Here is a 19,795-nt window from a genome sequence, read left to right as displayed (position 1 = left end):
CGCGGCTCCTTGGCCGGCCCAGGTGGGGCTGCCCTGCGGCGGCCCTGGGCGGGGCCTCAGGTGAGGGGCGGGGCCGGCCCAGGTAGAGCTGCCCTGCGGCGGCGCCGACCGGCTCCCGGAATGGGGTGCTACCGCCTCTGCGTGTTCGGTAACTTCCGCCCCGCTGCTTGCTCTCTCCTCGGGACCCCTCAGCCGCCCTCCCGGCTGCAGCCGGCCTGCGTGGGGCCCCCCCCACCCCCGGCCTGCCGGCTCGCGCTCAGGCCCGCCCCTCCCCTCCCCCTCCTCCGCAGACGCCCTCCGGGGCCCCCGGCGGCTGATGCGCACGGGCCTCGCGCTGATCCTGGTGGGCCACGTGAACCTGCTGCTGGGGGCCGTGCTGCACGGGACTGTCCTGCGACACGTGGCCAATCCCCGCGGCGCCGTCACGCCGGAGTACGTCTCCGCCAACATCATCTCCGTGGGCTCGGGGCTGCTGGTGAGCGCGGCGGGCTAGCCGGCGGGCCGGGCACCCCTGCGGCCAGCGGGCCAAAGGCTTGATGTCTTCCGCAGAGCGTTTCGGCGGGACTGGTGGCCCTGCTGGCATCCAGGAACCTACTTCGCCCACCCTTGGTGAGAGGAGTCCGCTGGCGCGGAGGCGCTCGCCCTGAGACACCGAGGGTCTGGTCATGGGGAGGCTTGGCGGCGCCCACGCTTCTCACCTTGGTCTCTGCCCCGCCAGCACTGGGCCCTGCTGGCCCTGGCCCTGGCCAACCTGCTTGTGTCTGCCGCCTGCTCCGTGGGCCTCCTCCTAGCCGTGTCACTCACTGTGGCCAACGGTGGCCGCCGTCTCATCGCTGACTGCCATCCAGGACTGCTGGATCCTTCCATACCACTGGACCAGGGGCCCGGACACCCCGACTGCCCGTTTGACCCCACGAGAATCTTTGTAAGCCTGTTCTCTTCCTCCTTGTCCGCCCCGAGCTGCGGCCCCGCCCTTTGCCTTCCTCCTGCCCCAGTCCATCTAGACTGCCATCCTTTCCGCTTGCAGGACACAGCCTTGGCTCTGTGGATCCCTTCTCTGTTCATGTCCGTGGCAGAGACCGCCCTATCTGCTTACTGCTGCGTGGCTGCGCTCACACTGCGGGGCGTTGGGCCCTGCAAGAAGGAAGACTTTCAGGAGCAGGTAAGCAAGTGGAGGAGGAAGGCTGCATCCCGCCTTCTGGCGCTGCTGAGGAGCGGATGTATCATTCATGGCAAGTGCTCACGCCACTCTCTTCTGTAGCTGGAGGAAATGACAGAGCTTAATCCTCCTAAATGTAAATGGCAGGAAAATGTGAAGCTTCTGAATGAAGGTCATAAAGTCCGGGAATCACGGAAAACCTGGGTTTAGGACAGGTAAAGGGTTCTGAGGGTGGAGGGCTGGATTAGGGTGGGACAGGGAAGCATTCCTAGGCCAGTGGCTGCTTCCTCTGTGTGTGTGTGTGCCCACGTGTGTATATGTGTGTGAGTGTGCGTGCGCACGCACACACGGGAGATGGAGATTAAACCCAGAGCTTTATGCTGTGCTACACCCACCCCTTTTTTGACACAGGGTTTGGCTAAGTTCCCAGGTTGCCTAGGCTGGACTCCCAATTTGTGATCCTCCAGCCTCAGCCTTCAACTACTGGGATTACAGACATGCAGCATCGCCTGGTGCACAGCATGGTGCTCTGCTGCTGGCCCTCACTCAGCAAGGGCTGTTCTTTGGCTCAGTCCACAAGTGTTTTTCCACTAAGCCAAGGGCACTGATTCCAGATGACATAAATAATTGTAATAAAGAATTTCTTTTCTTTTACTCAGTCACAGTTCTTAGGGGGGGAAAGGGTACCGTGCTGGTGTTGCAGTTGGCTGTGATCAGGGAACACAGAGGTTTCCGTTAGTTAACATAACTTCACTGAAGGAGAGGCCTCAGCTCTTCCTCCACTCTCCCAGTCACTGGAAGGAAAAGCTGGTGCTGGGGAGACCCCCGCACCACTGACTGATGAACTTCAGCACGTCCTGGCACACGGGGCTGTGGGAGGTCTATGAGCGGAGGGGAAAACACAGGAGCCTCTTAGAGCTGCGCAGAGGACATCAGTCCACCACAGGCTCTGCACCTGTCCTCGGGCCGACCCCAGCCACCCTTCCGGGACCCTGGCCCAGTGCTGCCCCTGACCTGAGCCTTCAGGTTTCCCTCTAACCTTGATGGCCATAAGGAACTTATTCCAGTTGTCCTTGTCAGCAGCCTTTCCTGGTCGCTTAAATTCAATTTTGTTCCTCAGAATGGGGTAACCTGAAGGAAAGACAAAAGATGAAGGGCTTGAGACAGACCCAGGGCGTACCATGAAAGAAGAGCAACCTAGAGTAGAGAGCGAGATGTCCCTGCCTTGCGTACCCTTTACTACACAGGGAAGAAAGTTTCCTGAGTCTGCCGTGTTCCCTCCAGTCCTGCCAGCGACAGGATGTGGGGTGCTACGGGGTTTCCCACCTGTAATGAGGCAGGGCAGCGCCCGAACTCCAGTGCTGGCTGCCACCAGGGAAGCCTCATAGGTGCCGCGCTCATCCTGCGGCAGGACCTGCTCCAGCCGCTGGTCCATGGAGACGGTTAGCACCCAGTCTCGAACCTCTTCTCTCTGGGCCTCCTGGAGAGGGTAGAGGAAGCAGTGGCTTCACACAGGGCAGGATCAGTGGGGCTGGGGGCTTGCTAAGCCCTCGTCCTGTACCCTCGCTTTTGGCAGGATTTGCTTTGCACAGTCACTGCCTCACTTTTCACTGAGGATTAGTGAGGACCTCACAAAGACAGTAGCTCAGGGCTCTCTTCCCAAAGCACTCACGGCGAGGCCTGGCAGTCACCCTCTCACACTTACTGGCACATGCTGCTTGGCTGGGAGCGACACCTCGAAGGGAATGTCTGTGTCCTGAAAATCCGAGTGGTCCAGGGCATCCAGTGTACCCTCTTCAATGGCCTGCAGCAGAGTGGGACAGTCACAACCCGTGACTGGCGAAACATAGGCTCTGGCACCATCTCCCTACTCACATCAGTCAGATCCAAAAAGCGGTTGAGGAAGATGAAGGCCATGTTCTCCCAGCCGACAGCCTGCAGCAGAGAAAAGTTGCAAACGTGAGTGGGCAAGCTGAGCTGGGAGCTAGTTCTCTAGGCAGCAGGGAGAAACTCCAGGCGCAGGTACAGGACAGCCCCATCTTCCCTCACACCACACCCACCCGGCTTTGCTCAGCGATAGTCTGTCTTCCAACCCGATTTCCATATCCCTTTGGCTCCACCCTTCCTGTTCGGCTCACCTTGGCAGCAGTGCCTGCTTCATAAAAGACCTTGTCTGCGGGCAGCAGCTGGGTGTGCCGCAAGAGCGAAACAGAAAGCCTGGCAGCCACGGTTTCCTGAGGGTTAAAGGCAAAGCTTTATGATACTGGTGTTACAGTCCCTGAGCTACCAGACCAACGATCCTACAATGAAAGCAGCCTCAGAAGGGGGAAACCAATAATTAATATTAAAGTATCTGGGGATGGTGGTCCATACATGTAATACTAGCACTTTGGGAGGCTGAGGCAGGAGAATGTAAGTTTGAGCCCAGTCTAAAGGACCAGGGGCTGGGCATGTAGCTCAGTGCAGAGGCCCTGGGCTCAATCCCCAGTACCACAAGGAAAGCGTTCCTTACAGAAGATGAGTAAAGAAATCATGGCATTTGAATGTTTAAACCTTATGAGGCAGGGCTGGGGATGTAGATTAGTATATGGCAGTTGGCTTGCAAGTGCAAGGCCCTGGGTTCAATCACCAGTACTGCAAAAAAGATGCATAAGTAAAAATAAACTACCCATAATAAGGTGCTGGAGCGGGGGCTGGGGATTTAGCTCAGCGGCAAAAGCACCTGCCTTGCAAGCAGGCAGTCGTGAGTTCGATCCCCAGTACCGATGAAAAGGTAAAAAAAAATATTAAAAAAAAAAAAAAGGTGCTGGAGCTGTATGGGCACAGAAACCCGGATCAGAGAAGGTGAGGTATGCTGGTGCTGGCCTATAATCCCAGCACTCCGGAGGCTGAGACAGGAAAACCCTAAATTTCAGGTTAGCCACACAGTGAGACCCTTTCTCAAAAAACAAAAACACACAGCACCTGCCTGGCAAGCACAAGTTGTAAGTTCGATCCCCAAGTGCAAAACAAACAAATAAAAACATGTCTATGGAGTATGTGAAGAAAACCCATCTCAGCAAGGGTTAAATAATGCTTGATTTAGGTGATGAAAAGTGGGGAGGTCCAAGAGCCTGAACTCAGCAACCCAGAACTTGGAATCCTTCAACCTGACGTTTGAAAACCTGTCCCTTAAGACGCAAGCCCTGCACCTCGTCACCTCCACTGCGTCTCACCAGCTGTTTGACGCTCTGGGCCGCAGATCGAGTGGCGTAGTAATGAGCAATCAGCAGCATCTTCTCGAACTCCTCATGGGCAGGAGAGTTGGCCTCACTGGACCTCACTAGGTTTTCACACTAGAAAAGGACAAGGATACAGCCTGATTCAGGGTCGGCGCAGGCCAGGGCCATGAGGACAGAGGCAGGGAAATGTGTCTGAGAGCCAAAGATTATGGACGGGGGAGAACAGGGAAGCGACAGGCAAAGGAACCCTTTCTTGGCACGCCAGCCTCCTCACCAGATTGAAGAGCACGTCCCGAAGATCCGCCCAGCTGTGATAGGCCTCGGCACTGTTGGTCCCAGGAGAGCTGACCAGGTCAGTGAAGATCCGCTTATAAATATTGAAATTCTAGAGACAGAGGGGCAGGGGGTGTGCTGAAGGGCAGAAGTGAAAGGCAGTGGATGTGGGCTCAAAGTGGGAAGAAACAGGCCGTGTGTGTGCGTGTGTGTGTGTGTGTGTGTGTGTGTGAGCATGCATGCACACAGGCAGCAGTGACAGAGAAAGTGCTGATTATTTTTAGAGAAAAGAGCATGAAAATAACTATTCTCACTAGATAGTACTCATGCATGTGAATGCAGTCGCAGTGTAGTGACTGACGGCCAGGGAGCTGTGCCCTCCCCATAGGAGAGCAGCGTGTTCCTTAGAGGAAGCTGTGAAGCCCTGGAGGGCTGCACAGGACTCTTCCTCGGAAGACAGGTCCCTGGGTATCAGGGTAGGCATTTCTTCAAGCGGTACACTCTCAGAGAAGCAGAGGGGCTGCGGGGCCGGGACTCTGGACATGAGGCTGTCTAGAGATAAAGTCCTTCAGGACAGTTCCTCAAGGGATGATTGGTTCTACAGGAGGAAGAAAGAGTTCCCTGGGGGAACACTCGCGCCAAGGAGAAGGCTGGTACCTGTGGGTTAGCAGGGGCTCCGTGTTGCACATAGAGGGCCAATGCCTGGGCATAGCCGCCCTCTCGGATCAGGTGAGTGGCATACAGAGCCACGTACTTGTGCAGAATCTTGTAGTTCTGTGGGGTGGGGAGCAAAAGCACGGGCCGGGTGGGGATCTGGATGAGCAGCCCACTGGGGGAGGGTGTTGCTTCGAGGCCATGGATTTGTTTAGGAGGCAATGGGCATGAGTGACCTCAATTTCGGAGGATGGGAGACTGAGCTCTCTGATGCTTGTTAGGGATCTCTGGGGGCTGGGACTTGGTTGAGGCAGCTCTGGAGCAAGAAGGGGAAATCCACAGAGAGTGCACAGAGGACAGGGAGTCAGGAGACAGCAGTACCTGCTTAGTGGCTGTTTCGATGCACTTGTCCCACTGGCCCTGCTCCACATACAGGTCCAAAGCAGCTACCACATCCACACCCACCAGCTAGGGATTGACGGAAAAGACAGCTCAAGGGGAGAGAGATGACCAACGGGGAAGAGAGGGAGAGAAGTGAGTACCCCTCCCTGGGGTCTGCTTTTCACCCCTCTTTTTTGTTTTGTGGTGCCAGGGATCCCACAAGTGCTGCCACCGAACCACACCCCAGCCTTCCCCTGCCTGCTGTCCACAAACTGTGAGTCTCACCGAGTCCACTTTGCCCTGGTTCTTGAGGAAATCCTTATAATGCTGGTCTACGTAGTCTTCGTACCTGTGAAGATGTACAGGGATCTCTAGCTTCACGGTTCAGGGATGCCATGTCTTTCCTGTAAGAACTTTTTCTCCGTCTTTACAGAAAGAAATAAAAGAATTTCCCAGGGAGAGGAGTCAACTTTACCGCGGGTCCAACTCCTTAGCTACACGCTTGGCCTTGTTCCACTCTTCACCCTCAATGAAAGCGTCGATCGCCTCCTTGACAAGGTCCATGTTCAGGTAGAGCTCTGCAGCCTGCTCAGTGGGACACCAACGCAGAAACCATCTTTTCCCCAATTGCCGAGTCCCCACAGGGCAAGCTCTCCCCTCTGCCTCTCCACGGCAGGGCCGCCTCACATGCTTCTCTGCTATGATGTCACCATCCTACCCAGCCCAAGTGCCATCATCTCTTTTCAGTCCCAGCCCCCTACTTACCGCACTGTGCTTTCCAATTCCAATGAGCTGGGGTCCGACAGCCCGAACTACTTCCAGACTGCGCTGGGGAGGCAGAAACTTGATGGAGAGCTCTGCTGCCTGGGTGGTGGAACAGAAGATGGAAATGAACAGGAATGACAAATAAATCTAGAGTTCCTCAGCCTGACCTATTTGATACATTTTTTCCTCCAGATGGCAATTTTCTCTTTGGGCTCTCCCTCACCTTCCTGGGCAAAGCCCAGCTCATGGCTGACTGGATCGTTTTGCTGACCAGCAGTACACAGATTTGTTCAGCTCAGCTCAGTGTAACTTTTCAGACACTGCTGTCTGAGGTCACTGCCTTTGATCATGCCACTCATGACAAACTGGTTTCTCAAGTTCTTTGTCACAAACAGAATCTTGGTCGCACAGTATAGAGAAAAAATTTCTGAAACCAGGAGTCCAGGGCATTCTGCAATCATTTGTGTTTAAGTTTTTATGAGCCTCAGTTTCTTTATGCATATGCACTCAATTTTGCAGATAGCACAACAAAAACGAATGGCAAATATCTCAGTAAGGTTAAATTTAATTATGTATGTTAATTAAGTATGTTAAAATGCTATTTTAGATGTAGTGGGTTAAATAAAATGATTTTCATCTGTTTTTGTTTTTTTTCTTTTTTTGTCTTTTTCCTTTTTTATCAGTACCAGGGATCGAACTCATGACTGCCTGCTTGCAAGGCAGGCGCTTATGCCGTTGAGCTAAATCCCCAGACCCTTTCATCTGTTTCTCTGTACTGTTTTTTTAACATGGCTACTAGAAAATTTAAATTATACATGTGGCACACATTGGTGGCAAGCACTGTATCTTAGTGGACAGTGCTGGTCTAGGTGATTTTTTTTTTTCTTTTTGAGACAGGGTTTCACTGTGCAGTTCAGGCTGACTTTGTGCCCACTTTGTAGCCCACACCAAACTCGTAGCAATGCTTCTGCCTCAGTTTCCCAAGTGCTGGGATTATAGGCACGCACCACCATTCCTGGCTTTAGGTCTAGGTGATTTTGCTGTCATTCTGCAAACCCACACATTCTGTAACATCACTGTTTCCACTGTGATGCTGACACCCTCACTGGATTTCAATTTCCATGATCCATTTTAGCTATAGTCTATGCTAATTTCCCTGTTCTTTCCTGTGCCTGTCTGTGCTCCCCTTTCTTGGCTTGCCAAATCCTTCAAAGCTTAAAGCATGCTTCTCCCAGTCCTCTCACTAATCTGAAGAAGGTATAGTCTCACGTGGACTGCAGTACACAGTGGCCCAGAGTAAAACACATCAGATGCTTACTACATACTTACTGATCAAAATCTGCTAGAATCTCATGACAAATCAGGCTCTATTTCTGCTTTGTTTGTCCCAGCTGCTAGGGGCTAGTCAGTGATGATCTCTGAGGCTAAGGCACATCTTGCAGGGCTGTTATCACATGGACACTTACTTTAGAGGGCTAGTTGTGTCCCTTCTCATGACCTTCAATATCATACTTCACTGTATCTGAGGTGCAGCATTTAAACACACAAGTACAGCAATCGCAAAGGCATTAAAGTGTGAATATGTATATATGAAGGTCAACCTGACTGGGATGCATGGTATTCCGAGAGTTGGTCACACATCCTTTCTGGGACTGTTTCTGGGTGAGGCTAACATTTAAACAGTAAAGCAGTTTGCCTTCATTAATGTGAATGGACTTCATCTAATCAGCTGAGGGCCCAAATAAAACAAAAAGGCTAGCCCTTTCTGAAGACAGAGACTTTTTCCTTCCTGAATGCCTTTGAGCTAGGACACTGTTTCCCTGTCACAGACGCTTCCTGGGTCTAAAGCTTGCTGGCCTCCAAACAGGAACTACCAATCCCCACTTCTGGGGTGCAGATTGTGAGACTTACCCCCCTCCATAACGGTGGGAGCCAATTTCTTATCTCACACTTGCCTGCACACATTCTATAGACACAGTCCCCACTGGTTCCATTTTTTCTGGCTAACACAATTTGTCTTAGAATTGGCCTGGCTTAATCTGCTGAGGTTTCAGGTGGGTGGAGGAAGAGTCCACGCTTCCGTTACGGCCCCCAGCTGGCCGTGCTTGCGGAGTTGCCCTTCAAGCCCTCGTCTGAGTTCTTCCTCCTTCCTCACAGCCTTCCTAACCCACCCATCCCGTAGCAGTTCACACTGCTTTGAATTAAATCTACACTTTAGTCTTTCCTCAGACACAGTATTCATCAATCAGACCATGTTAGCCTAACTTCCCCTAAATTCTGGCTGTCTTATGTCCCCTTTGTTGACCACATAGATTCTGCCTCTGGCATAGAGCAAGACCTCCACACAGATGCCTATTACCTAACTGAAAGCCAAGACACAGGAGGCAAGCTCAGCATGCACCATGAAGACCGGTGCGCTCACCTTCATCCAGCACTTCTCCACCAGGGTGCTGCTCCCACAGTCCCGCACTTTGAGGTAGCAGTCGACTGCGCGGCCGTACTCCCCTGCCTGCTCCCACTGCCGGGCTTGTTCCACGAGTCCCTCCACGCCTCTGTGGAGATGAGCGCCCTCGTGACCAGGAACAGAGAGGCGGTGTGGTCACCTGCACCCCTGGGTGGCACACTCCCTGCCCTGCCAATGCTGCCAGGACCCTGGATTCATACCTGCCTCCCTTCTTGGTGGCTTCCCGCTCATATTCTTCCTGCAGGGCTTCCAGCTGGCCAGGCACGTAGTCCTTGCAGATCCGCAGAGCATCACTCCATAGTCCAGCCTCCTGCTCAGGTTGCCAGTGTCAGGAGGCCAAGGAGGGGTGGAGCCCTCCCAGTGCCACAGAGGTTCTGCTGGCCTGCTGACTCCTGGATCCCTGGGGCTCTACTCCTTCCTCTTGCCTGGCCTTTCCCCTCCCCAAGCTACCTCAGCACCAGGGATGAGCATGGCACTGTGGGGCTTCTCATGTCCTCTCGTCCTCTCCACATGGGCTCAAATTCAGTGCTCACCTTATAGAAATTGAGGGCCATTCCTGGTCTCTGGGCTCGAAGCAGCAGACCTTCTGCTTTCTGAAAGTCCTTCTCTTCCAAAGCTCCGCGGGCCTGTCCTATAAGCACCTCAGTGACACTGTCGGGGTCATGGGCCTCGGCCACACGCTGAGCCGCCTCCCAATCCTGGTTGTGGACAAACCTGCTCCAGAGGGGAACACATAAGAAATGCTGAGCAGAGGACTGAGGCTTCAGCTATGGAGACCGACAGGCAGGGAACGGGCAAGAGAGCCAGATTTATTGACACTAGGTTTTAATAAAGGTGAAGACAACCATGAAAGACCCCAGGCTGTGACTGGGAGGATAGGATGAGGAACTGAAGGGAAACTCACATGAGGACGGCCTCTTTGGGTTTGCCAGCTCTGATAAACTCAGCTTCAGCCTCTTCAAATTTACCCTTCATGGAGAGAAAGGAAGCCACACATGATGAGAACAAGGTTGGCATCACAGACAGCAAAAAACAGGGCTTTGTCACTGGGCAGCAGTGGGCAAAGGGTGGTACCCAAGGGTCAAATCACACCCATACCTCGTCCTCCAGGTACATAGCGTATCTGAGATGAATCTCAGGGGTTTTGTGCTTGAGGGCCAGGCGTGAGAGCTCAAAAGCAAATTCAAAGGAACTGAAAAGGGAGATTTACCTACTTACTACTTGCAGAATGCAAGAGAAACCAGGGAAAGGATTGAGGGGAGGGAAAAGGGAAGATTTAAAGATAGCAGAAGGGACGGAGGAGCAAAGGAGATGTAAGGGAAGCAGACAGGCAGGCTCTGACCGGCGCAGCCTTGTCACTGAGTCCAGAGACAGCTGGACAAAGTCATGCTTTCCCTGAAGCCAGCGGGAGGGCTTCTGTGCTCCCACACCTCCTCCCGAGCCCCACGCGTCAGCAGGAAGCTAGGTCCCCAAAGATGAGCAAGATTCCTCTGGAGACCCGAGCTTGTCCTGGCTTTGAAACATGCAAGAACTCATTTTTCATTTAACGAATTCACACTTGCACTCCCCAGCAGTAAGTTACTAGCTTAGTGCAGTTCTAGGTTTATGTGTTGTTCTCTCTCTGCACCCCAGCCTGAGCCTCCAACAGTGGGAGCTGAGCTACTAACTTATTCCTGCTGCTCCATCACATCCTTCCAAGGACCTCTCTTACCACATTTCTACATTCCTGCTTCAGGTTTTGGAAAGAGTTTTCATTCAAGGGCTCATGGAGAAGGCGTCAGGTCTCACCAGTTTTCAGCGGCATGGTCAACAGCAGCTTCTAGGAGTCCCAGCTTGTTCAGCAATCTCACGGCAGCCTCTCCTCCCAGGCTCTTCGCCCACAGATAGGCCACGTGCTTATGGGCATTAGCTCCTCCATGAGTCTTGGCCACCTGGGACGCAAAATCACCGAACAATCCTCCAGTGCAGCATCGCTCCCTTCCATCTCTGCCTGCACGGTCCTAGCTCTGATGAGGAGGATCATGTTCCTAGTCTAAATTAGCAGGAAGGGGGCTGAGTTTTGGGGCCTCTTAATTAACCAAGGCTGTCATACCTAAGGACCAAGAATGGGCTCCAGGGAATCCGCAAGCTCTTAAAGTTACAAAGTAAGGTTTGTGCATATGGGTGTGAACATATCTCTAACAAAAGACAGTAGTTTTCATTACATTTCAAAGATGGTCTGATCTGTTTAAGTTAGTCACACGAAAGTGGGAAAGGACAGCTGTAACCCAGAGTGGCCTTGCATTCCTTACCCGGTAGGCCTCTTCCCAAAGCCCACTGGACCGGTACATATTTACTGTCGCCTTCCACTCCTGGGCCTCAAGATAGTGATACTCTGCCTCCTGCAGCCGGCCTTCAGCCTCCAGCTCCTGCAGGAAGGGATCACGATGGAGACCGAGAGAAGGAGCCTGGGGGAGAAGAGTTGGGCAGGGCCAGAAGGGGGCTCACCTTGCCCAGATGGAGATGTGTGTCACTAAGCAGATCTGGGTGGTGCTTTCCTACCAGACGGATCATGTCATCATACAACTTGTGCTTTTTGAACATAGTGATGGCAAGATCAGGTTCCTCCACTGTCACATACAGCCTGGGGATGGGAGATACACCGTGGGCTTCCTACGGCTGGAGCCCTCCTGCCATGGCGTCTGGGCACCTTCAGACCCACCCCCTCTCCCAGCTGTGATGTCTCCCCTCCCTCCAGGCCTCCTCAGAGGCCACCGCTCACCTCTCAGCCTCGCGGTACTTGCCCTGCTTCTCCATTTCCTGGGCCTGAGTGATGTACAGTACCGACACATCTTCCGGTCGCATGCATTTCATTGCCAGCTGTGCAAACACATCAGATACCAATTGCCAAGGCAGGCAAGGCATCAGGGGACCTTTCTGTACAGGAATTGCAACTTAGCCAGAAATCACGGGATACTGGCTAGAAACTAGTAAGATCAGGGAATCACAAATCTACAAGGAACAAAGGGTACATGAGGCCTCGTGTTCATGGCGTGTGCTCCCATCATGTTCCCACTGAATCACTGAGCTCAGGAGCTCAGGAGTATAGTGGCAAGAACAAAGTCATCATTAACCAGAAATTTGGGAATGGTAGTTCCGATCGTCCAGCCCCCAAGCCCATCTCCCCTCCTCAGACTTAAAGGCTCGGGATGGGTGCTTTTCTTCATCTCACTCTCCCTGTGGTGAGGGGCCGGTCATCCAGGCTACATTCTGGTACTTTCTCAGCTTTCAGGGAAGTTAGTGAAAGAGGGCTGTCAGAGACCAAGGAATAAGGCACAGTTCTCCCCGCAAGGATTCCATTCATTTGCTACCTTGTGGGCTTTCTCCCAGTGGCCAGCCTGCGTGTACATGTCTATAGCATCTTTGGTCCGGTCTCCCTTAATGTAGAGCTCCTCAGCAATCTGGAGTTGATGAGAGAGAGACACAAAGGGTCAGAGCAACAAATTAAAGCAGCTTGCAGGAAGAAGGAACAGAGCCCAGCAGAGATGATGGAGAACCTGAAAAGCAACCTTAAATAACAGAGAAGAGATGGGGATTGGTGAATACACCTGCTACTGCTTATAAAAAAAGATTAGCTCGAAGGAGTATGAGGATAATACAATGGAATTTCTAAGGCCCTCACATTTCTGCAGTACAAGACAATTCTACTCTGTAGTTATGACGGAGTTATTCACGAAGAATCACTGTGGCTGACACAGGAAGACAGCCAGAGGTAACTTTACGTAGCTAGGGTAAGAGGAAGCTATGTCATGCTGGAACAAACTAGGCAAATAAACACTGTCTTCCTGTTCATGGTGGTGGTGCTGTTCGGGCCAGGGAAGCAAAGACATGCTGAGCTGGCCTCCTTCCCGTTGCGGATGCTCCCCGCACACCCTGTACTGCATTGCCTCCTGCTGAAGGGCTTTTTCCCCACCTCGTACTCCTGCAGAGACGCATAGTGCTGGGCCACTCGAGGATAGTATCTGGATGCAACGTTCCGATCCTGTAGGTCTAATATATAAATTGCCTTCTTCCACTGGCGGGCACCCAGGGCGGCCTCAATCGCTTTAATGGAGCACCTGGCAGTGTTGGGAAAGATATAAATATGGATGACGAAAGAGGAGGATGAGTGGAAGGAACTCCTCATTCACACTCTTTTACTTTACTTTTTTGCTGCGCTGGGGATCAAACTCAGGGCTCCATGTGTACGAGGCAAACGTGCTACCGTGGAGCTACAGCCTGAGCCCCTACCTGACTTTGACATCTTTTCTTTCAGATTGTGGTGTCTTCTCTTGCCCACCACCTCTCACTTCTCTCCCAAATCTCCAGTTGCACCTGTGCCACCCACCATACCTGGCTTCAATGTAGTGATTAATGGCGGCGTCGAGCTGCTTCTGCTGCACCAAGTGGTCCCCCCACGCCTCCTCCAGTCTCACCACCTCTGTGGGGAAGGCTGATCGAGCCAGCTCTACAGCTGCCAGGGAGAGAGAAGGTTCTCGGCTCAGAATTCCAGACTCAGGGTAACAGAACCGGGAAAGGAAGCATGGGAGAACAGCTGAGCAGTGGAGGGACGGAAAAGAACTAAAGCCAGCCGGCCGGAATACTGGGCCCAAAAGAGGGGCCAGGGACGGGATGTGCAACAGTGTAGAAAGGGACAGTTTGTGGGCATCAAGTACCTTTCATGAATGCGTTGCCTTTACAATAGCACTCGAGGGCCCGCTGTGGATTTCTAATCTTCTCAAAGAGGTCACCTGCCTGTTAACATGTGTATACAATGAAACTGCTACAACACAAGGAATGAAGAATCAGCTCCAAAAAGAAGGAATGCCCACAGTCGGGGAGGCCTACGCACCCCAGGATTCCGCTTAATGGGACAGGGGGACAGCGCCCTGGAGGTAAGGGTTGGGAAAAGTAAGTCAGCCCTACCCTTTCGTGGAGCTCCCCCTTGATGAGAGCCGCGGTGATGTGCTCCACCAGCTCCGTGTTGGCCAGCAGCTCCTCTCGGGTCAGCACCAGCCGAGCTGCCTTGGCAGGGAGCCCCGCTTTGAGGTACAGGCTGATGGCTGCCAGCCCATCCCCTTGGCTCTCCTGCAGTTCCCCTGCTCGCTCCTCTTGCTGTGTATCCATCAGCCACTGGTAGTAATCCCGGCGCAGCTTGTCCAGGGCTGGGTGTCCCTGGCCAGGCACAGAGGAGACTGGGAGTCAGACCCCTCCGTCCTGTCCTCTTTCCATGCTTCTCTGACCCCTCTGTAACCGTACAGCTTCTCCCAGGCCGTCTAACTCCTCATCCTCTCAGATCCCTACCCCGGTGCTATTTGGATTCCAATAGCTTCCTGACGAAAGCAGATTTCTGAAATTGGTGGATCCAGATTCTGACACTGGGAAAAGACAGCCCCTGTACCTTGGCCTCAGCCACAGCGATACATTCGTCCCAGCGGTGCAGTTCTTGGTACATGTTCATAGCCTCCTCGACAGCATTCTAGGGAAACCAGGCAGAAGACAGAAAGAGATGGGGATCAAAAATCGCCATGTCCTGGTCCCCAAGCTTGTAATGCCAGGTCATGAGGACCGAGCACCTCACCCCCCACCCCTCACCCTTTCACTGTTCCACAGATCTGTCTCTCAATGTCTGTTTCTGACTCTGTCTCTTTGGTGGTGCTGGGGCTCTAACTCAGGGCCTCAAACATGCTAAGAACATGCTCTGTTCCTGGGCCACAACTTCATCCCCCAGGTGGATTTCCATGGAAGCTAAAGGGAGTTTAAGTTCTGGGGCACAGGCCCTTCCAAGGCAATTTTTCCTACAGAAGGCTCTTCTAGTTGAATAAATTTTGTAACCCAGGACATCTAGATGGATCCCCGTGTACAAGAATCACAAAAACAAGAACCAAGAATGGTGGTGCACACCTATGACCCCACACTCAGAAAGCTGAGGCAGGAGGATTAATGTGAGTTCAAGGTCAGCCTGGGCTACACAGTGTGTTTGACGCTAACCCAAACTATACAGTGAGCCCCTGTCTCCAAAAACAAACACAAAAACCAGAAAGAAGTTATTAAAGGCCAAAGGAGGAATTTTACCTAGATAAACACTAACACAAGAAGAGGAAATTAAAGAAGGTGTCAAATCAACTCTACACCTTTCCAGAAGCTCCCCTAAACCTTTGGAAGCGAACTGACTAAGCTATTTTGTCCGCTGAGTTTGCCTCCCTTTTCTCCCTCAGAGGATCTATCTGTCCCACTTTTGCCTCTTACCTGTTCCAAGAAAATCATTTCAGCCAGTTTGTAATTCTTTTCCAGCATAGCCAGACGTGCTCGGACCTGATAGAAGTCTGTCCCTTCTCCGCCCTGCAGGGAAAAACAAGGCTTTAGTCAGTGTGGCTGACATAGGAAGGCCAGAAGCTCAGGACAGCTAACAGACTGGAAAAGCTAAAGGCCTTCCAGGGGTTTAGAAGCCTGAGCTTTCATAAACAATTCCAAAACGGTCCAACTTGAAGGCAGAGGAGGGGAGGGCAGGATAGAAGAAACTAGGGATGCTTGGAAAGTTAGAATTCATGGGGCTGAATACTAAAAGAGAAAGAATTAAAATGTTATGCACACATTCCAACTCACCGTGATGAATGGAAATGCTGTGTACTACAAATGTGTACTAATACAGATATTTTTACCCTTTAAAAAATACTAAGAAAAATCTCAGCACCTGAGAGGCTGTGATCCAAGGACTACTGAGAGTTCAAGGCCAGCCTATATAGTGAGTCCCTGTCTCACAACACAAAAAACAAAAACCAAGAAACACCTCAGCTTTGGAGACTGAATGAATCAAGATGATACTTGCATATTCCCAGGACACATGATCTGCAATCTCATTGGTCTCATGCAGGAATCGAGCTTTTGCCACATGGCCCAAAGCAGAAAAGCACCTACAGCATGGAGGCAAAGGTATCAAAGGTAACATTATTACAGGCACATCATTCATTAGGTCACTGATTCAGCAAACATACACTGTGCACCCGTTAGACGCCAGGCACTGTTCTCATCACTGAAGGCCCAATAGAGAATAAAGCCGATGCAGGGCTTGCTCTCAGGGAACGTCTATTCCAGTGGAGAAAAATTAATAGTAAACAAATTAATGAAGAGAGCTTGGGAGAACCAAAAGTAAACCACATCGGGGTGATACTGTCATCAGTAACTGAAGGGTCCACTTAAGGTACAGGTAGGGACCGCCTCTTTGAGGATCCAATGTTTGAGTTGAGGCCTGATTGCAACACAGAAATAGTGGTGAGAAGATACAGAAAAGCCATTCGTGGAGAGGCTAACGGCCCACAGCAAGAATAAGAAAGAGCCACGAGAAGACCCGTGTGGCAGGTGGGCAACCGGTATAGGAAGAGGCAGAGGACACAGGTCACACCAAGAGTCTGCATTTTTTTTTTTAAGTAACAGACCTGAGCATCAACATGATACAATCTATGTTCTCAAAACATGATCTGCTGTGGAATGCACTGGAGAAGTACTCGACTGGTAGCACAGCTGGGGATGTAGTCGGTGGCAGAGCATTTGCCGACCATGTGCAAGCTATGGGTTCCATGCCCAGCACCGTAAAAACACACAGGCAAGACTGGTCACAGTGAGGTTAATTACGAGGCACCACAGTGCAGCTGGGGGAGGCATGATCCACATGAACAGGGACAGGCGAGGTTGGAGGGATGAGATGGGGGGATACGCTTGGAAGACCGAGTCCCGGGGACTTGCTGGCAGTCTGTGTGAGGGGAATGGGGAAGAGCTCAAGGACAGGTCCTAGTCACACAGCAGCAGCAGCAGCACCTACTTAGCACTTAAAAAATCACACGCTCTTTGCCTGGATTCTCTAAGTTGTTCTTCACTCCCATTCTTAACCGTTCTATGAGGTAAATACCATTACGATCAGCATTGCACGTGGAAAAATCGAAGCCCCGGTTTGGAAAGGGCTCTAACCTCTCTAAGGTTATCCAAGTGTGTGAGGGGAACTAAGGTTCCAACTCAAGGGGTTTGGAGTCCTAACTTTGCCCTGTAAACTCTACGCTTCCACCACACCCAGAATAGACTGGTTGGACAGAAGTTAAAACCTCTTAATCCAGGGGCTGGAGATTTAGCTCAGCAGCATAAGCGCCTGCCTTGCAAGCAGGCAGTTGTGAGTTCGATCCCCAGTACCGATAAAAAGGAAAAGGACAAAAAAAAAAAAAAAAAACAACCTCTTAATGAAGAGGCACCTAGCTGCAAGAAGGGAAAGAAAAATAAGAAGACACTCGTGGTCTGGGGTGGGAGGCTGTGGGGTAAACACTCCAGCAGGGGCTCTCACCCTTGCTGCAGTGGAAGGGAAACAGCGGTAAAACCCAGGGCAGGAGCAGCCCACATGTGAAACCGTCCTGGGGCCGGCCCTGCCACTGCCGGGCACCTAAGCTCTGCACATCTGCCTCACCTCTCGGCGATGTGGAGCTGCCTTGCCTCCAGTGCCAGTTTACTCAAGGTTTTCCACATTGCTTCTGTTTCGGGGGTCATCTCTAGGGTCTCCAAGAAAGCTGTTGCTCTGGAGAGGGAAGAAAGCACAACACAGTATGAGGGCAGGAGCCAGAAGACACAGACGAGTCTGTGCTTGGGCGGGCAGGGGATGGGAGCGGCTGCTCAGTGATCTGCCCGCTTAGTTTAGTCTCCTCTCTGGAGCACGAGGCCCTGATTAGATATGGTCGTCCTACAGCCGTTCCAGCCACCCCCCTCAGACCCAGCCTCTCCCCCACCCCCCACTGGTTACCGGCTGTAGTTGCCGTCATCAATGGCTGTTCCAAACTCAATAAGGCCCTCGTCCAGCGTGTAGGCCACGGTGGTCACACCTTCTGTCACCATCACCTCGGTCTTTCCATTGCCCCGCTCCAGGCCTATGATGTCACCCTGTAACAGTTCACGCCCCACCCCAATTCCAGGTTAGTGCTTCCACTGAGTCAGCTGCAGAATGGACTTAGCCTCGCCCACCTGAAGGGCTCACACTCTCCGAGGGAAGTAGGGTGGCCCGTGCTGACCTAACCTTTCCAGTTTTCTCAAGCAGATAAGTGAATCTTCTCTATGGCAATATCCGTGGGGCAAGGCACACCTGGACGGTATGGGTGCCTGGCGCGTGTTGATAAAGGGTGGCATCTACTTCTTCCAGCAGGACCACAACTGGGGACTCTGAAGGCTGCCCCTGTTGGCGACAACCTGACCCTGAGGTCAGCTCACTTGAAGAAGCACTTCAGGTGTTCCCTACCCAGCTCTCTCAGAAAAAGATCAGACAGAAAGAAAAAGCTCAGCAAGCTCAATCTAGGCAGGAAAAACAGCAGTGAGCGATGGGAAAGGTATGGTTCCTCTGAAGGCAAACACATCCAGGAGAAGCCGCAAGGCCCTCAGCAGGACAGGGAGGCTGCATCTGAGAATCTCGGACCAAACCTGAAGTCTGCTTTTCAGAGAAAAAAATAGAAGCAAGTGGCACAGGCCATTAATGTTCCTGATTCCTGCAGAAGCAAACACAGATCATCGGTGGTGGAAAAGATGTCCATTTTAGGTTCTCAAGATTCCAAAATATTACGTTCGAAATAACATGAGCTTGGGGGCTGGGGATTTAGCTCAGCGGCATAAGCGCCTGCCTTGCAAGCAGGCAGTCGTGAGTTTGATCCCTGGTACCGATAAAAAGGAAAAAAGACAAAAAAAAAAAAAAAATAACATGAGCTCACAATAATAGCAACAACCAAAATTTAAGGAAACAAACCCCTCATGAAAGAGTAAATGGCAACTATAAAAATAGTTTTGGAATTTCAGAATTAAGCTATGGACAATGCATTGGAATTAAAAAATCATTGTGGAACGTAAAATAATTGTGTAGAAAATACTTAAAGACCTAAAAGATGGCACGGAAGGGCTAGGAGTGTAGTTCAGTGGCACAGTGCATGCCTAGTATCTGCAGGGTCCCGGGTTGGATCCCTAGTACTGCCCCGCCCTCATGCATCTATAAATACACACTCAGACAGCTGGGCATGGTGGCATGTGTCTGCAGTCCTAGCTACTTTGGAAGGAAAGGTGGGAGCATGACTTAAGCCCAAAAGTTTGAGGCCAGCCTGGGTAATATAGTTGGAATCTGAGAGACAGAGTCAGAAGCACAAAGAGAGTCATACACAGAGAGACACAGACAGAGCAATTTGTATCTATAGTGTAATAAAACTTCAAAACATCTCAGAGCTGGGCATGCTGTTCTCTAACTCTGGAGGCTAAGGCAGAGTTTGAGGGCAAGCCTGGGCTACATAGTGAAACCGTCTCAAATAGAAAAACAAAACAAGCAAACAAACAAAAATCCTAAGGAAAATAGTTTTTTAAGCTACCAAAAAAAAAAAAAAAAAAAGATCATAGGCTGCTAATAAATTTCTCAGAATAACAGTGAAAGTCAGTTATTGGGATAACATTTACAAAAGGCTGAAAAAATTAAATGTCAATTTAGAATTGGATACTGAGTCCAAGAATCCTTTTAGAACAAAATCTAAACAAAAGTATTTTCAGATAATTAAAAACAGAGCTTATCATCTTACACTAAAGAGACCTTCTTTCTCTTTGTGGTACTACGGATTGAACTCGGGCCTCTTTCATGCTAAGCAAATGCTGTAGCACTGAGCTACCTTTCCCAGCCCTTTTTTGTTTTATTTTTTCAGACAGGGTCTTTCTAAGTAGCTCACGCTGGTCTCAAACTTAAGATCCTGCTGTGTGAGTACTCAAGTAGCTGAGAGTATAAGCATGTGTTTCTGGGCCCAGCTAGAGACTTTCAATAAAGAAATTTCTAAAAGTTATTCCTCACACTGAAGAAAAATAATTCAG

The 19,795-nt window shown here is 51.3% G+C and overlaps 2 protein-coding genes and 1 long non-coding RNA gene across 4 annotated transcripts in view; 2 read left to right on the top strand and 1 right to left on the bottom strand.

Moving 5' to 3' along the window:
- The first annotated feature begins 18 nt into the window (after positions 1–18).
- Positions 19–1,813, top strand: Krtcap3 (keratinocyte associated protein 3). The gene is made up of 7 exons (XM_003472945.5): positions 19–148; positions 291–475; positions 550–609; positions 719–925; positions 1,028–1,162; positions 1,262–1,374; positions 1,571–1,813. The coding sequence occupies exons 1-6, from the start codon at positions 121–123 to the stop codon at positions 1,367–1,369; spliced, it is 723 nt and encodes a 240-aa protein (XP_003472993.3). The 5' UTR covers positions 19–120; the 3' UTR covers positions 1,370–1,374; positions 1,571–1,813.
- The window catches only part of Ift172 (intraflagellar transport 172), a 40,290-nt gene continuing 22,281 nt past the window's right edge, over positions 1,787–19,795 (bottom strand). Inside the window, exons 17-48 of one of the 2 annotated variants that reach the window (XM_003472946.5) lie at positions 17,715–17,851; positions 17,385–17,492; positions 15,765–15,849; positions 15,185–15,277; positions 14,337–14,414; positions 13,862–14,110; positions 13,612–13,690; positions 13,289–13,409; positions 12,870–13,014; positions 12,268–12,357; positions 11,679–11,776; positions 11,405–11,540; positions 11,209–11,325; positions 10,706–10,848; positions 10,016–10,109; positions 9,822–9,886; positions 9,451–9,631; positions 9,118–9,227; positions 8,876–9,005; positions 6,454–6,552; positions 6,164–6,273; positions 5,974–6,037; positions 5,689–5,775; positions 5,311–5,427; positions 4,655–4,765; positions 4,375–4,494; positions 3,298–3,393; positions 3,035–3,094; positions 2,865–2,963; positions 2,486–2,639; positions 2,199–2,290; positions 1,787–2,040 (exon numbers count right to left, since the gene is read on the bottom strand). In XM_003472946.5, the coding sequence (XP_003472994.1) occupies positions 1,951–2,040; positions 2,199–2,290; positions 2,486–2,639; positions 2,865–2,963; positions 3,035–3,094; positions 3,298–3,393; positions 4,375–4,494; positions 4,655–4,765; positions 5,311–5,427; positions 5,689–5,775; positions 5,974–6,037; positions 6,164–6,273; positions 6,454–6,552; positions 8,876–9,005; positions 9,118–9,227; positions 9,451–9,631; positions 9,822–9,886; positions 10,016–10,109; positions 10,706–10,848; positions 11,209–11,325; positions 11,405–11,540; positions 11,679–11,776; positions 12,268–12,357; positions 12,870–13,014; positions 13,289–13,409; positions 13,612–13,690; positions 13,862–14,110; positions 14,337–14,414; positions 15,185–15,277; positions 15,765–15,849; positions 17,385–17,492; positions 17,715–17,851 (3,558 nt within the window). In that variant the 3' untranslated portion in view covers positions 1,787–1,950. The remainder of the gene's footprint in view (positions 2,041–2,198; positions 2,291–2,485; positions 2,640–2,864; positions 2,964–3,034; positions 3,095–3,297; positions 3,394–4,374; positions 4,495–4,654; positions 4,766–5,310; positions 5,428–5,688; positions 5,776–5,973; positions 6,038–6,163; positions 6,274–6,453; positions 6,553–8,875; positions 9,006–9,117; positions 9,228–9,450; positions 9,632–9,821; positions 9,887–10,015; positions 10,110–10,705; positions 10,849–11,208; positions 11,326–11,404; positions 11,541–11,678; positions 11,777–12,267; positions 12,358–12,869; positions 13,015–13,288; positions 13,410–13,611; positions 13,691–13,861; positions 14,111–14,336; positions 14,415–15,184; positions 15,278–15,764; positions 15,850–17,384; positions 17,493–17,714; positions 17,852–19,795) is intronic. The other variant, XM_063230675.1, reaches the window with a different exon arrangement.
- Positions 5,773–7,093, top strand: LOC134471630 (uncharacterized). Its single transcript, XR_010041133.1, has 2 exons — positions 5,773–5,962; positions 6,122–7,093. It is a non-coding gene; the product is annotated as an uncharacterized LOC134471630 (long non-coding RNA).

This window comes from Cavia porcellus, unplaced genomic scaffold, assembly GCF_034190915.1.
Source record: "Cavia porcellus strain 051 isolate PalLab524CR breed Dunkin Hartley unplaced genomic scaffold, mCavPor4.1 scaffold_1, whole genome shotgun sequence".
NCBI classification, from domain to species: Eukaryota; Metazoa; Chordata; class Mammalia; order Rodentia; family Caviidae; genus Cavia; species Cavia porcellus.
Note: the sequence above shows the minus strand (reverse complement) of the source record. Positions and strands in the feature narration are given on the sequence as shown.

Bases quoted from the DNA above. Each gene is read 5' to 3' on its own strand.
- Krtcap3 (XM_003472945.5), top strand. From the start codon at position 121: ATGGGGTGCTACCGCCTCTGCGTGTTCG. The intron at 149-290 runs GTAACTTCCGCC...CCTCCTCCGCAG, and splicing joins CTACCGCCTCTGCGTGTTCG to ACGCCCTCCGGGGCCCCCGG. The intron at 1,163-1,261 runs GTAAGCAAGTGG...TCTCTTCTGTAG, and splicing joins AGGAAGACTTTCAGGAGCAG to CTGGAGGAAATGACAGAGCT.